The following is a 14870-nucleotide window of genomic DNA, read 5'->3' as shown; positions in this document are numbered from 1 at the left end:
TCTGCTGTGAATCCTGCACATGCTGAGATAAACGCAGCCCTAGATGCTGGAAAGTTTGCCATGTGGGAAAAGGCGACAGCCTTAAGTAGACTCAGTTAAACAGTGTGGGTGGGCTCTCCTTGCTGTGGCCTTCTGGGCAGCCACCTGTGTGGAATTCCTACACTGAGCAGGAGATTGAACAGAACAACACATCTGAACCCTCCAGACCCAGGTTTTTGTGAAAGCTACACAGGACACAAGGACTGAGGCTGCAGAGAGCTGGCTGCCTGTGCTGTGTGCAGGAGGGGTCTCCGCAAGATCTGGCAGGGGGCTCTGTGACATGGGGAGGGACTGCACAGGGGGTCTTCTGGCAGGAGACATTGTGTGTGATGCTCATTGTCATCATTCTGATTAACTATAAACTTAAATACTCGGCTGGTCGCTTGACTGCATTTTTAAACTCTGGAAATGCCAAGTGTACAGGAAGCATTGAGTCTGCAGGAAAGTGTCTGGTTCCCCCCACTTCAGTTCTCCTCTCCATGTTTGATTGGAGATGTGTCCTGGGTGGGGACCCTGGGTAGTCTCCGAGCAAAGATGGGAGAACTGGAATATCTGGTGACAAGGGAGAAGATTGACATAGTGGGCATAACAGGAACCAGGTGGAATGCGGAGACTCAGTGGGATACCGCAATCCCGGGCTATAAAGTCTATAGGAGAGTTGGAGGTGGGGTGGCCGTTTATGTTAAGGAAGGGATAGAATCCAGCAACTTAGAAATTGAAGGTGGGTCCAACTCCATCATAGAATTTCTGTAGGTTAGACTACCAGGTCCAAGTGGGTTAATAGTGGGGGCGTGTAATTGTCCTCTGGACCAAAAACTTGAGGGAGAAATGAGGAAACAGATCAGGAAACAAGCTCATTTGAGCTTGAAATGAGGAAACAGATCTGGGAGATGTCAAGGAGGGACAGGGTTGTAATCATGGGGGACTTCAATTATCTTCATATCAACTGTGCCAATTTATGTTCTGGTCACGAAAAGGAGACCGGATTTCTTGACGTGCTAAATGACTGTGCCTTAGAGCAGCTAGTCATGGAGCCCACCAGAGGACAGGTGACTCTGGATTTGCAGTACTCAGGACCTGGTTAGAGATGTCAGTGTTACTGAGCCATTGGGGAACAGTAACCAGCCTGTAATCTGTTTCGACATGCACGTTGGGGGAAGAATACTGGGCAAATCTCTCACAAAAACCATTGACTTTTGTGAGTCAGGCAGGCAGAGGAGGACCGTGGGGAGACTTCCGGGGGCGATCAGGCTTCGTCCCAACCTCAGGCATGCAGCTCCTTAGCTGCCCGGGTGGGAAGACTCAGGGCTGGAGGATGTCATCCTGGAGAGGAGGGAAACAATCCCCTAGGGGGGACCCCTTCTCCAGGGGATGGGCCCGTATCCGAACGCACTCGGGATACTCCTCGGCGGGAGGGGGATTGGGGGCTTCTTGTAGTGGGGGATTCGATTATTAGACACATAGAGAGGGGGATTTGCAATTTGAAGTGTGGAAAGAGCTTCAGTGCGAGTTCAGGCCTCGCTGTGCATGAAAGAACCCACACAGGGGAGAAGCCATTTGAATGCTCAGAGTGTGGAAAGTGTTTCCGTCAGGTCTCTGGCCTGACTTCACAACAAAGAACCCACACGAGAGAGAAACCATATCATTGTCAGGAGTGTGGAAAGAGCTTCAGTCACAAAAATATCCTGACCTTGCATAGAGAGGGGGATATCTGGACTTTCAGAAGGCGTTTGACACGGTCCCTCACCAAAGGCTACTGAAAAAACTCCACAGTCAGGGAATTAGAGGACAGGTCTTCTCATGGATTGAGAACTGGTTGGAGGCCAGGAAGCAGAGAGTGGGTGTCAATGGGCAATTTTCACAATGGCGAGAGGTGAAAAGCGGTGTGCCCCAAGGATCTGTCCTGGGACCGGTGCTTTTCAACCTCTTCATAAATGACCTGGAGACAGGGTTGAGCAGCGAGGTGGCTAAGTTTGCAGACGACACCAAACTTTTCCGAGTGGTGAAGACCAGAAGTGATTGTGAGGAGCTCCAGAAGGATCTCTCCAGACTGGCAGAATGGGCAGCAAAATGGCAGATGCGCTTCAATGTCAGTAAGTGTAAAGTCCTGCACATTGGGGCAAAAAATCCAAACTTTAGATATAGGCTGATGGGTTCTGAGCTGTCTGTGACAGATCAGGAGAGAGATCTTGGGGTGGTGGTGGACAGGTCGATGAAAGTGTCGACCCAATGTGCGGCGGCAGTGAAGAAGGCCAATTCTATGCTTGGGATCATTAGCAAAGGTATTGAGAACAAAACGGCTAATATTATAATGCCGTTGTACAAATCTATAGTAAGGCCACACCTGGAGTATTGTGTCCAGTTCTGGTCGCCGCATCTCAAAAAAGATATACTGGAAATGGAAAAGGTGCAAAAGAGAGCGACTAAGATGATTACTGAGCTGGGGCACCTTCCTTATGAGGAAAGGCTATGGCGTTTGGGCCTCTTCAGCCTTTAAAAGAGACGTCTGAGGGGGGACATGATTGAAACATAGAAAATTATGCAGGGGAAGGATAAAGTGGATAGAGAGATGCTCTTTACACTCTCACATAATACCAGAACCAGGGGACATCCACTAAAATTGAGTGTTGGGCGGGTTAGGACAGAGAAAAGAAAATATTTCTTTACTCAGCGTGTGGTTGGTCTGTGGAACTCCTTGCCACAGGATGTGGTGCTGGCATCTAGCCTAGACGCCTTTAAAAGGGGATTGGACAAGTTTCTGGAGGAAAAATCCATTATGGGGTACAAGCCATGATGTGTATGTGCAACCTCCTGATTTTAGAAGTGGGTTATGTCAGAATGCCAGATGCAAGGGAGGGCACCAGGATGAGGTCTCTTGTTATCTGGTGTGCTCCCTGGGGCATTTGGTGGGCCACTGTGAGATACAGGAAGCTGGACTAGATGGGCCTATGGCCTGATCCAGTGGGGCTGTTCTTATGTTCTTATGTTCTTATGACTTCCGACGGGCGGACTTCCCTCAAATGAGGAGGCTGGTTAGAAGTAGGTTGAAAGGGAAGGTAAAAAGAGTCTAATCTCTCCAGAGTGCATGGAGGCTGCTTAAAACAACAGTAATAGAGGCCCTGGAGAACTGTGTACCGCAAAGGAAGAAGCTCGACTAAGTCTAGGAGGTGCCCGCATGGCTAACCAGCCAAGTTAGAGAGGCCGTAAAGGCTAAATGGAGAACTCGTGCAAGGAAAGCGCCCTACAGGTAGACCACAGCTGCGATACAAGGACATCTGCAAGAGGGATCTGAAGGCCTTAGGGATGGACCTCAACAAGTGGGAAACCCTGGCCTCTGAGCGGTCCTCTTGGAGGCAGGCTGTGCAGCATGGCCTTTCCCAGTTTGAAGAGACACTGTGCCAACAGTCTGAGGCTAAGAGGCAAAGAAGGAAGGCCCATAGCCAGGGAGACAGACGAGGGACAGACTGCACTTGCTCCCGTTGTGGAAGGGATTGTCACTCCCGGATTGGCCTTTTCAGCCACACTAGACGATGTTCCAAAACCACCTTTCAGAGCGCGATACCATAGTCTCTTGAGACTGAAGGTTGCCAACATATAAAGGCTAAATAGAAGTCTTGTCCTATTGAGGAGAATAGAAAGGAACATCAACTGTGGCAAAAGAAATGTAAGAAGGTGATACGGGAGGCCGAGAGAGACTATGAGGAACACATGGCCAGCAGCATTAAGGAGAATAATAAAAGCTTCTCCAAATATGTTAGAAGCAGGAAACCCGCCAGAGAAGTGGTTGGCCCTCCGGATGGTGAGGGAGGGAAAGAGGAGATAAAAGGAGACTTAGAGATGGCAGAGAAATTAAATGAGTTCTTTCCATCTGTCTTCATGGCAGAAGACCTCGGGCAGATACCGCTGCCCCAACAGACCCTCCTGACCAAGGAATTAAGTCAGATAGAGGTTGAAAGAGAAGATGTTTCAGACCTCATTGATAAATTAAAGATCCATAAGTCACCGGGCCCCGATGGCATCCACCCAAGAGTTATAAAGAAGTTGAAGAATGAAGTTGCTGATTTCTTGACTAAACTAGGCAACTTGTCCCTTAAAATGGCCGCGGTGCCAGAGGATTGGAGGACAGCAAATGTCACACTGATCTTTAAAAAAGGAAGGTGGGGGGACCTGGGAAACTGTAGACCGGTCAGCCTAACATCTATGCCAGGTAAGATGGTGGGATGCCTCATCAAAGATAGAATCTCAAAACACAGACGAACAGGCCTTGCTGAGGGAGAATCAGCCTGGCTTCTGTAAGGGTAAGTCTTGCCTCACAAACCTTTTAGAATTCTTTGAAAAGGCCAACAGGCATGTGGATGCGGGAGAACCCGTAGACATTATATATCTGGACTCTCAGAAGGCGTTTGACATGGTCCCTCATCAAAGGCTGCTGAGAAAACTCCACAGTCAGGGAATTAGAGGGCAGGTCCTCTCCTGGATGGAGACCTGGTTGAAAACCAGGAAACAGACAGTGGGTGTCAATGGGCAATTTTCACATTGGAGAGAGGTGAAAAGCGGTGTGCTCCAAGGATCTGTCCTGGGACCAGTGCTCTTCAAGCTCTTCATAAATGACCTGGAGTCAGGGTTGAGCAGCAAGGTGGCAAAGTTTGCAGACGACACCAAACTTTTCCGAGTGGTGAAGACCAGAAGTGATTGTGAGGAGCTCCAGAAGGATCTCTCCAGACTGGCAGAATGGGCAACAAAATGGCAGATGCGCTTCAATGTCAGTAAGTGTAAAGTCCTGCACATTGGGGCAAAAAATCCAAACTTTAGATATAGGCTGATGGGTTCTGAGCTGTCTGTGACAGATCAGGAGAGAGATCTTGGGGTGGTGGTGGACAGGTCGATGAAGGTGTTGACCCAATGTGCGGCGGCAGTGAAGAGGGCCAATTCTATGCTTGGGATCATTAGCAAAGGTATTGAGAATAAAACGGCTAATATTATAATGCCGTTGTACAAATCTATGGTAAGGCCACACCTGGAGTATTGTGTCTAGTTCTGGTCGCTGCATCTCAAAAAAGACATAGTGGAAATGGAGAAGGTGCAAAAGAGAGCGACTAAGATGATTACTGAGCTGGGGCACCTTCCTTATGACGAAAGGCTATGGCGTTAGGGCCTCTTCAGCCTAGAAAAGAAGCTCAGGGGGGACATGATTGAGACATACAAAATTATGCAGGGGATGGACAGAGTGGATACAGAGGTGCTTTTTACACTCTCACATAACACCAGAACCAGGGGACATCCACTAAAATTGAGTGTTGGGCGGGTTAGGACAGAGAAAAGAAAATATTTCTTTACTCAGCGTGTGGTTGGTCTGTGGAACTCCTTGCCACAGGATGTGGTGCTGGCATCTAGCCTGGATGCCTTTAAGAGGGGATTGGACAGATTTCTGGAAGAAAAATCCATTACGGGGTACAAGCCAAGATGTGTATGTGCAACCTCCTGAGTTTAGAAATGGGCTATGTCAGAATGCCAGACGCAAGGGAGGGCACCAGGATGCAGGTCTCCTGTTATCTGGTGTGCTCCCTGGGGCATTTGGTGGGCCGCTGTGAGATACAGGAAGCTGGACTAGATGGGCCTATGGCCTGATCCAGTGGGGCTGTATGTTCTTATGTTCTTATATTTCTTTAGTCAGCATGTAGTTAGTCTGTGGAACTCCTTGGCACAGGATGTGCTGGCATCTGGCCTAGATGCCTTTAAAAGGGGATTGGACACATTTCTGGAGGAGAAATCCATTACAGGTTACAAGACATGATGTTTATGTGCAACCTGCTGATTTAGAAATGGACCAGATACAGGGGAGGGCACCAGGATGAGGTCTCTTGTTATCAGATGTGCTCCTTGGGCATTTGGTGGGCCGCTGTGAGATCCAGGAAGCTGGACTAGATGGGCTTATGGCCTGATCCAGCGAAGCTGTTCTTATGTTCCCATGGGATGATTTGTGCCTTTCTTCATTCAGGCTCTGGTGTCCTTTGAGGAGGTGGCTGTGCGTTTCAACAAGGAGGAGTGTGCTCCGCTGGACCCGAGCCAGAAGGCCCTGTGTGCAGAAGTGATGTTGCAGATTCAGGAGAACGTGGCTTCTGGGAGTAAGTCAGGATCCCTTGAGCCTTTTTCTTCCTCGATGCTGAAACGGAGTAATTGCTGTTAGTGATGGTCACTGCAATGGTTTCCCAGGGGCTTGGGGAGCAAATATCTGCTTAGCCTCCCCTTTGGAGAGCTGAGCTGAGCCCAAGTAATGCTCTCCTTGACCTCTAAAATCCCCTTTGAGTGATGGGAAGATTCCAAAAGTGTCGAAGCTCTTGGGGGAAGATGCCTGTGGCTCAGTGGCAGGTCAGCTGCATGGCGTGCAGAAGTCGGCTTCAGTCTCTGGCTGCGTGTCTGGGTGGGGATTCAGAGCCACTGCCACTTAGTGCAGGCGCTGTGGAGCTCCACGGATCAAGGTCTGACTCTGCCTGGGCAGCTTCCCATGTTCTGCTCCATGGCAGTCTGGGGATTCTGGTCTGTGAGCTGCTCACTTCTGTGCCTGGATCGCAGCTGGAAAGCTGCAGAAGAACAAGTGGATGACAGGTGCTGGTCAGTCCAGGAGGCCGACTGAGACCGTTGCCTCAGGCGGCAGATTGGCAGGCAGCCACGCCTGTCCATTCAGTCACCTCCACTCCCTGGCTTGGGTAAGGGAGAGGGAGTCTGAGCAGAAGGGGAAATATGGAGGAGAGGAACATGGTGGGCCAGAACATCAGTCCCTCAGATCTCACTGGCACTGTCAGTCCACAGCTCAACCAAGCTGCAGTCGTGGATTTCCAGGTGGTAAGACTGGAATGGCAGAGCGATGCAATGCTGACTTGTCGTAATCAGCACCAGTGTCCTCCGGAAAAGAGGGGAGTTACTGTTGTGAGGAAGGGTCCCCATTCACACAGGTCTGTTCAGAGCTGACAGTGGGGTGAGCGGAGGACAACGGTGATGTTTTACCCTCCATTCCTGCCAATGATTGTGTTTCTATTCGTACTCTGAAACAGAAACCTGAGGGCACCCCGGGGTCATCACTGGGGCTGAGCGGGACATTGGAGATAACATATCACCTCCCCCTCCATCACACCCATGGTGACTCTTCCCCAGTTTAGCCCCATGCTGATAGGGCCCTTTGGGTAAACAAGGAATGCCTGGTTGGATCTTCCCTTCCATGGGAAACGCTAAGCTGGCATTTCAGTCCAAGTCCTGCTCACAGTTTCCCTCCACTCACAAGAGCCAGCCGAACAATTCCTGAGCCATGCAGGAGTTTGTGTTCAATGGTCACCCGCCAGAGACGTGTGTGTTTGTGTTTAATCTGGGAATGTGCATCCTGCCTGTCTTTCCCAGAGAGGGCCTCAAGGTGTCTCACAGCACCAAAGGAAAAACACAATTACAAATACACCTGTCAGGTTTTTGGCATCCCAGGCTTGAGATAGTTATTAGCCAGGATGTGGCAGGAGGCCCTGCTATCTGGGCCTGGTGAGAAGCAATCAGCAAAGCAGCTCAGCTGATGCAATCAACTGCACTTGTTGCAGGTGGGAGTCACGTGACTTGGGGAGAGATGAGTGCTGAGTCACAGAGGCTATGGAGGAATGGTGCAATGCACCACTGGACAGCCAATCAGAGTGGGTCACAAGACAGCCTTGTGACTGTGAGGTCGCCCTACTCTGATTGGCTGGCCCTGGTATATATGGGGCAAGCACAGACTCCTGGTGTGGGTTTCTGTGTGTCGTGCTGCTGGTTTGTTCTGTGACTTGGACTACCTTATCGTGACTGTGACCTGCTGTCCCCCTGACTCCAGGACTGACTAGTCTTCTGCCTGCTCCTTTACCAATTTGGCTCCTGCAACAAACAAGCCTGTGTCTGGCTCTGTTTGGGATCGCCTGCTTCTTGCATTGTCTCCCTGCGCTCCCGTGCCACTCTGTTATTGGGAAGGCAAGGGCTGTCCTCCCCTGCTGCCCTGACATGGAACATGAAGGTCCAACCAACCAGTCATACAGCTGTACTGTTGGGCTGTAATCCTAACCACACTTTACTGAGAGTAAGCCCCATTGAACAAAATGGGACTTACTTCTGAGTAGACATGGTTAGGATTCCGCCCATAATGGCCCAAATCTGTCCTGGGCCAGTGTGCAGGTTCAGGGTTGCTGCCTCACTGGCCTTCAGTCTCACCATTGCTTTGGAATTCCTCCAAATCCATTGCGGTTTCCTTCTGAGTTGCTGGGAGTGCAGTGTGGAGATCCCATTTCTGAACTGTGCTGATTCTCTCTCTGTTCCAGGAAGCAGCAGACAAGACGGTGAGGGTCAGAGGCAGCCGTGTGGGGCGTCAGCGGCAGGGACCACGCTTGAGGCAGAGAAAGCGCCTTTTAGAGACCAAGAAGGATCAGGGAGGCCGGAGGGAAGCCCAGCACCTCCCTGGAGGAGAAAACTCATAGTTTGTCTGCATAGAATTCCAACTGAAGAGGAACATTCCAAAGTAAGGAGAAGTGGGGTGTATCCTTTGCAGGAGGAAGCAGCCAGTTGTAAATCCAGCATTAATAAACACAGCAAATCCCATCCAGGAGAGAAATCATTTCAGTGTCCTGAGAGAAGAAAGAGCTTCAGTTCAGGCACACATCTTGCTTCCCATAAGAAGATCCACACGCAGGAGAAAGATTCACATCAAGAGAGATCAAAGAAGCAGGAGGGAAGCCAGGTTGAGAAATGGAAAAAGAAATCTGATGCTGGTCAGGGTGGCAATTTCATCCCAGTTAATCCCAGAAAAGGAACTGGAAAGGGAAACAGAGAAGACAGTGAAGATCAGAGGGAGCCGTGTGGAGTTTCCCCAGAAACAACTGCACTTGATGTGGAGGAAATGATCCCAAGAGGCCAAGAAGGATCTGGGAGGCCAGAGCGAAGCCCAGCACCTCCCTGGAGGAGAAAACTCGTTGTTTGTCTCCATAGAATACCAACTGAAGCGGAACATTCCAAAGTAAGGGAAAGTGGGTTGTATCCTTTGCATGAGGAAACAACCAGTTGTAAATCCAGCATTAATAAACACAGCAAAAGCCACCCAGGAGAGATATCATTTCAGTGTCCTGAGAGGAGAAAGAGCTTCAGTTCAGGCACACATCTTGCTTCCCATAAGAAGAGCCACACACAGGATAAACCTTCACATCAAGAGAGATCAAAGAAGCAGGAGGGAAACCAGGCAGAGAAAAGGAGGAATAAATCTGACACTTCTCAGGGTGGCGATTTCATCCCAGTTAATTCCAGAAAAGGAACTGGAAAGGGAAACAGAGAAGACAGTGGGGATCAGAGGGAGCCATGTGGAGTTTCCCCAGAAACAACTGCACCTGATGTGGAGGAAATGATCCTAAGAGGCCAAGAAGGATCTGGGAGGCCGGAGGCAAGCCCAGCACCTCCCTGGAGGAGAAAACTCATTGTTTGTCTCCACAGAATTCCAACTGAAGAGGAACATTCCAAAGTAAGGAGAAGTGGGTTGTATCCTTTGCATGAGGAAGCAACCAGTTGTAAATCCAGCATTAATAGACACAGCAAATCCCACCCAGGAGAGAAATCATTACAGTGTCCTGAGAGGAGAAAGAGCTTCAGTTCAGGCACACATCTTGCTTCCCATAAGAAGATCCACACTCAGGAGAAAGATTCACATCAAGAGAGATCAAAGAAGCAGGAGGGAAGCCAGGCTGAGAAAAGGAGGAATAAATCTGACGCTTCTCAGGGTGGAAATTTCATTCCAGTTAATCCCAGAAAAGGAACTGGAAAGAGGAAGGAAAAATGCCCTCAATGTGCAAAGACCTTTAGCTGTAAATCAAAACTTAGAGCACATCAAAGAACCCACACTGGGGAGAAGCCATTTGAATGTTCGGAGTGTGGAAAGTGTTTCAGTGGGAAAGGAAGCCTCAATTACCATTATCGAACCCACACAGGAGAGAAACCATATGAATGCCTGAAGTGTGGAAAGAGCTTCAGTGTTAGTTCAAGCCTCGCTGTGCATGAAAGAACCCACACAGGGGAGAAGCCATTTGAATGCTCAGAGTGTGGAAAGTGTTTCCGTCAGGTCTCTGGCCTGACTTCACATCAAAGAACCCATACGAGGGAGAAACCATATCATTGTCAGGAGTGTGGAAAGCACTTCCGTGACAAAAATATCCTGACTTTGCATCTAAGAACCCACACAGGGGAGAAACCATATAAATGCGTGGAGTGTGCAAAGAGCTTCAGTTTGAGTTCAAGCCTTGCTCTGCATGAAAGAACCCACACAGGGGAGAAACCATATAAATGCCTGGAGTGTGCAAAGAGCTTCAGTGTGAGCTCAAGCCTGATTTCACATCACAGAACTCACACTGGTGAGAAACCATATAAATGCTTGGAGTGCGGAAAATGCTTTAGTCAAAGCTCACACATGACTATGCATCAAAAAATCCATATAGGAGAGAAACCATATAAATGTTTGGAGTGTGGAAAGTGTTTCAGTAGGAATAATAGTTTGAATCTGCATCAGAGAATCCACACAGGGGAGAAGCCATATCAGTGCTTGGAGTGTGGAAAGAACTTCAGACGTAGTTCGCACCTGACTTCACATCAAAGAATCCACACCGGAGAGAAACCATATAAATGCCTGGAGTGTGGAAAGAGCTTTACCGTGAACTCAAGCCTGACTTCACATCAAAGAACCCACACCGGAGAGAAACCATATAAATGCTTCAAGTGTGGAAAGAGCTTCAGTTTAAGTACAAGCTTGACTTATCATGAGAGAACTCACACTGGGGATAAACCATATAAATGCTTGGAGTGTGGAAAGAGCTTTAGTGCAAGTGGAGACCTCACAAAACATCGAAGAATCCACACAGGTGAGAGACCATATAAATGCTTGGAGTGTGGGAAGAGCTTCAGGTCAAGTGGAGAACTCACTAGCCATCAAAGAACCCACGCAGGAGAGAAACCATATAAATGCTTGGAGTGTGGGAAGAGCTTCAGTATGAGCTCAACCCTGACTGTGCATCTAAGAACCCACACAGGGGAGAATCAATAGAAATGGTTTCATCAGCCCCAATGGCTCATGAATGCACACCAGAGAGAGACCATTTCAATCCTTGTGTCTTCAGTGAGTATTTCATGTGAACACATGACACACTTTTCAGCAAAGTGAAATGCTGCAAGCTGCACAGACAGGCAGCTTTTAAAGCGATGTCCTCTTATATTTAGCAGGGGGAGAGCAACTGTCGATCTTCACCCCAGCATGGTGCCTTTTCCAGTGGTTGTTGCTGGTGTCTCTTCTGTATCTTTTTTAACATTATAAGCCCTTTTAGGATAATGAACCATTTATTGTGATATGCAAACTGCTTTGTCAAATACTCAAACTGAAAAGTGGTATATAAATTTTCTGGGTAATAATAATAAGAAGAATAATGACTAGATTAGAAAATAAAATTGCCATGCTGTGGCCAAATGCTAGCAAATGGAAAGATATGAAAGACAAGAAGCGGAAGGAGGAAAATATCAGACAGTCTCTGATTCAAAAATGCCATCTAGATTCAGGGAGAAGTGCTGGAAATAGTAAAACAGCAAATAACAGCAGTGACAAAAAAGATTAGCAGATGTGAAGCCAGAATTGCAAAATAGAGGCAGAATCTCCCAGTCCGATCAAAAACGCTTCTATCAATGCATAGATGGAGAAACTGCAGGAAACACAGAAGCACCAAATACAGAATTGCAATTCTGGGCAAAACTGTGGGACACTCCAAGAGATGACAACAAAAAAGCAGGCTGGATAAAAAGGATGAAAAATGTTGTCAACAAATGCAAGATTTAAAAATAACACCTGAATTAATAAGTAAAAGAGTAAAGAAAATTAAAAATGGGACAGCACCAGGTGGAATAGAGGGAAAATAATAAAAACTGAGGAAATAGAGTGGAAACCATATTAAGAACTTGGATGAGGAAGAACCTTATAAATATCTGGGCCTACTTCAGGCAGATAGCATCAAACATCCTGAAGATAAAAGCAAATTGAAAGTGAACACATCAGGAGAGTCAGAAAAATTCTAAAGTCCAAACACCAGTTGGGGACACCATCGAAGCCAGAAACCCCTGGGCTATACCCGTCATCAGGTACACTGCAGTAATAGGAGCCTGGACACAGGCAGAACTAGAGACCTTAGATCGTAAGACTCAGAAGATAATGACCATTGACCACACTCTGCACCCCACAGTGATGTGGACAGACAGAATGGTAAAAGTCCATCAGGCAGTAGAGGAAGAGAAGGAGGCCTTGAAGAATATACAAAGATAGCTGTTGGGGTAGAATTGGGTAACAGGACTAGATCATATTAGTGGGGTAGAGTTTATTAATAATATGGCACAGCATTAGGATGATGGGTAATGGAAGAGCTTGACCTGACAGCAAACAAAAAGAGAATTCTGGCCTGGTAACTTCAAAGCCAGTCGAGGAATGGTATTTCTGCAAGGTGGCCCATTTGGGAACAGGGGGACAGTTGGTATCAATTGCAGAGACCAACTGGTCAAGCAGGCAGAGCCATAAACAAGGGGTAAATTGCTTTCAGGTGCTGGGGGGCCTGGGCGCCAGTGGAGACCTTGAAGGGAGATGGGGCGGATGGGAGTGTAGCGTGGGTGTGAGGAATCGGCCTGGTAACTGAGGGATGAGGCAGACATGATTGTTTGGCAGCTTGGGGTGATGGGACTGTTGCAAGGTTGAAGAAAGCAACTCAAGAAATCTCGGTACTCAGGAATGAAGGTTTGCAGGCTTTTATTTCATTGCAAGCAATGGGCATCTCACGGAACTAGTGTCCAAAGCATGAGAGCACTTTCCCAATATTAACTGGACCCTTTATACCATTCTGGGTTCTTTGTTTGAAAATCTAGACTTCCCATTGGCTGAAGCTTGACATCATAGATGGGGCAAACTCCTAATAGGCTATAGATAACATTAGAGACACCTGATAGGTGTGTTTCAAGTTACAGGTTTCCATGAAAGGTAAAATTAGACATTTAAACATATTGAATACAGTTTTCAAAAACCAGTAGGGTGTGCTATAATACGATTTATCCAGTGTTGACCCAGTGTTGAACCTTATTCACATCCATCAATTCAATTAGAATTACTTTGACAGGTCTCCTCATTAAAAGAAATGACACCATATACCTTTGACTGGTACCATTATCTGCATACCTGTCCCTTGTGTCAATGTGAACATCAAACACCTGTGGAGCCTTTCTGCAAAGTTAAAGCTTTTTGTCTGTTCTTTTCTAAAATCAAGCAACCTTTCTGGTTCCTTAAGACCTACTTCTAATGACTACTATGTCCCCATATATGTGGGTTACACTTTAGGGCAAAGCCTATTTTGTCCTAGCTTTTGTCTATTTGTGCCTTTTGCCCTAAAAGCATTACAGTAAAAGTTACAGAGTCTCTCTAGTGGATGCAGGCATTAATTAGTGAGTGAATGTTTTTGCCAAGACGTGTATCTTCTGCCAAGGTCGTGAGGCCCATCTCTGCTCGAAACTGGTACTTGCTTGTCTGAGTTACATTCCAGAGTGTTTACACTCTGAGACCTGAGCAGCTTCTGTGAACTTAACAATTTTGCTTTTAAATGAAGTAGTCAGACTTTCAGTCAGACTTGCAATATGGTTCTTTCTTACCAACAAGCAGCTTTTTCTTTATTTCATCTTATGTGTTGCTATGCTTATACTGGGCTATCCATCCAGTGGCCTCCACATGTGGGTTACAGTCTGGGGTCAAAGGTCACCGTGCCTCAGGACTCAGCATTTTTTGGGTTGGGTGATTGGCCCATTACCCCTCGTGGGTCTTGGAAAATTTCCTATAACTATGTGCTTAACAAGAAGCTAACTGGGAGATGCTGAGAGACCTGGAATATAAATATAAATTAAAGTTAATGTCTCCATTAAACTTATCCAGAGCAGATACCGAGACAAAAGAAGTTTGTGATTTGCGTCATAGGTTGCTTGATGCTTTTTCAAAATCCTCTTCCTGTGCAAGTCAATTTTGCCCTCTGCTCCCACTTACTGTACATTTACTTACTTACAGTAAATACAGTACAGTAAATACCACTTACTGTATTACCGCTTACTGTATTCAAGCAAACTCTCAGCACATCGGCTCATCATGTATATAGTATTTATTTTCCAGCCCTTGACACCATGTCAAATATAGGATTCAGCCCTTGTACCAAAATGTTTGGAGACCCTGCCCTAGCTAGGTCAATCCTAGGGAAAGGGAGCAGAGAGTAGAGCATTTATAATCCCCCCATTTAAGTATCCCTTTTCATTGGAGCATATACTCACACCACATGCTACTTTCATTAATGTAATAATTAGAGTTGATTGATATTTCTTGCTGTGTCCTTAAGCCCTTGGTGAGTTTTTAATATACGTTCCTTCCAATAAATCATCTATTTGATAGGAAGCTCCAATCTATTTTCAAGGGAATCTCTCTCTCTGTTAAAAGATTCCTGATCAGAGCTATCTCATTGTGCCCTAATTCTTTAAAAAGGTCAAGAGGCATGTGGATGCGGGAGAACCTGTGGACATTATATATCTGAACTTTCAGAAGGCGTTCGACACGGTCCCTCACCAAGGCTGCTGAAGAAGCAACACAGTCAGAGAATTAGAGGGCAGGTCCTCTCCTGGATCAGAATAGAAGTCCTGGAGATGTACGTTTGACTCTTTACAGTGCATACATTGCAATTTTTGTATTGCAACTAGCAGTTTTAGCCAGCCAATGAGGTGACAGCCAGCAGAAGCATCAC

The 14870-nt window shown here is 47.1% G+C and overlaps 1 protein-coding gene across 1 annotated transcript; it reads left to right on the top strand.

The window, feature by feature from the left end:
- Positions 1–8368: 8368 nt before the first annotated feature.
- Positions 8369–14496, top strand: LOC136640372 (zinc finger protein 665-like). The gene has a single exon (XM_066615452.1). The coding sequence runs from the start codon at positions 8939–8941 to the stop codon at positions 11117–11119; it is 2181 nt and encodes a 726-aa protein (XP_066471549.1). The 5' UTR covers positions 8369–8938; the 3' UTR covers positions 11120–14496.
- Positions 14497–14870: the final 374 nt, after the last annotated feature.

This window comes from Tiliqua scincoides, chromosome 2, assembly GCF_035046505.1.
Source record: "Tiliqua scincoides isolate rTilSci1 chromosome 2, rTilSci1.hap2, whole genome shotgun sequence".
NCBI lineage: Eukaryota > Metazoa > Chordata > Lepidosauria > Squamata > Scincidae > Tiliqua > Tiliqua scincoides.
The sequence above is the reverse complement of the archived record's forward strand: the minus strand, read 5'-3'. Positions and strand labels throughout refer to the sequence as shown.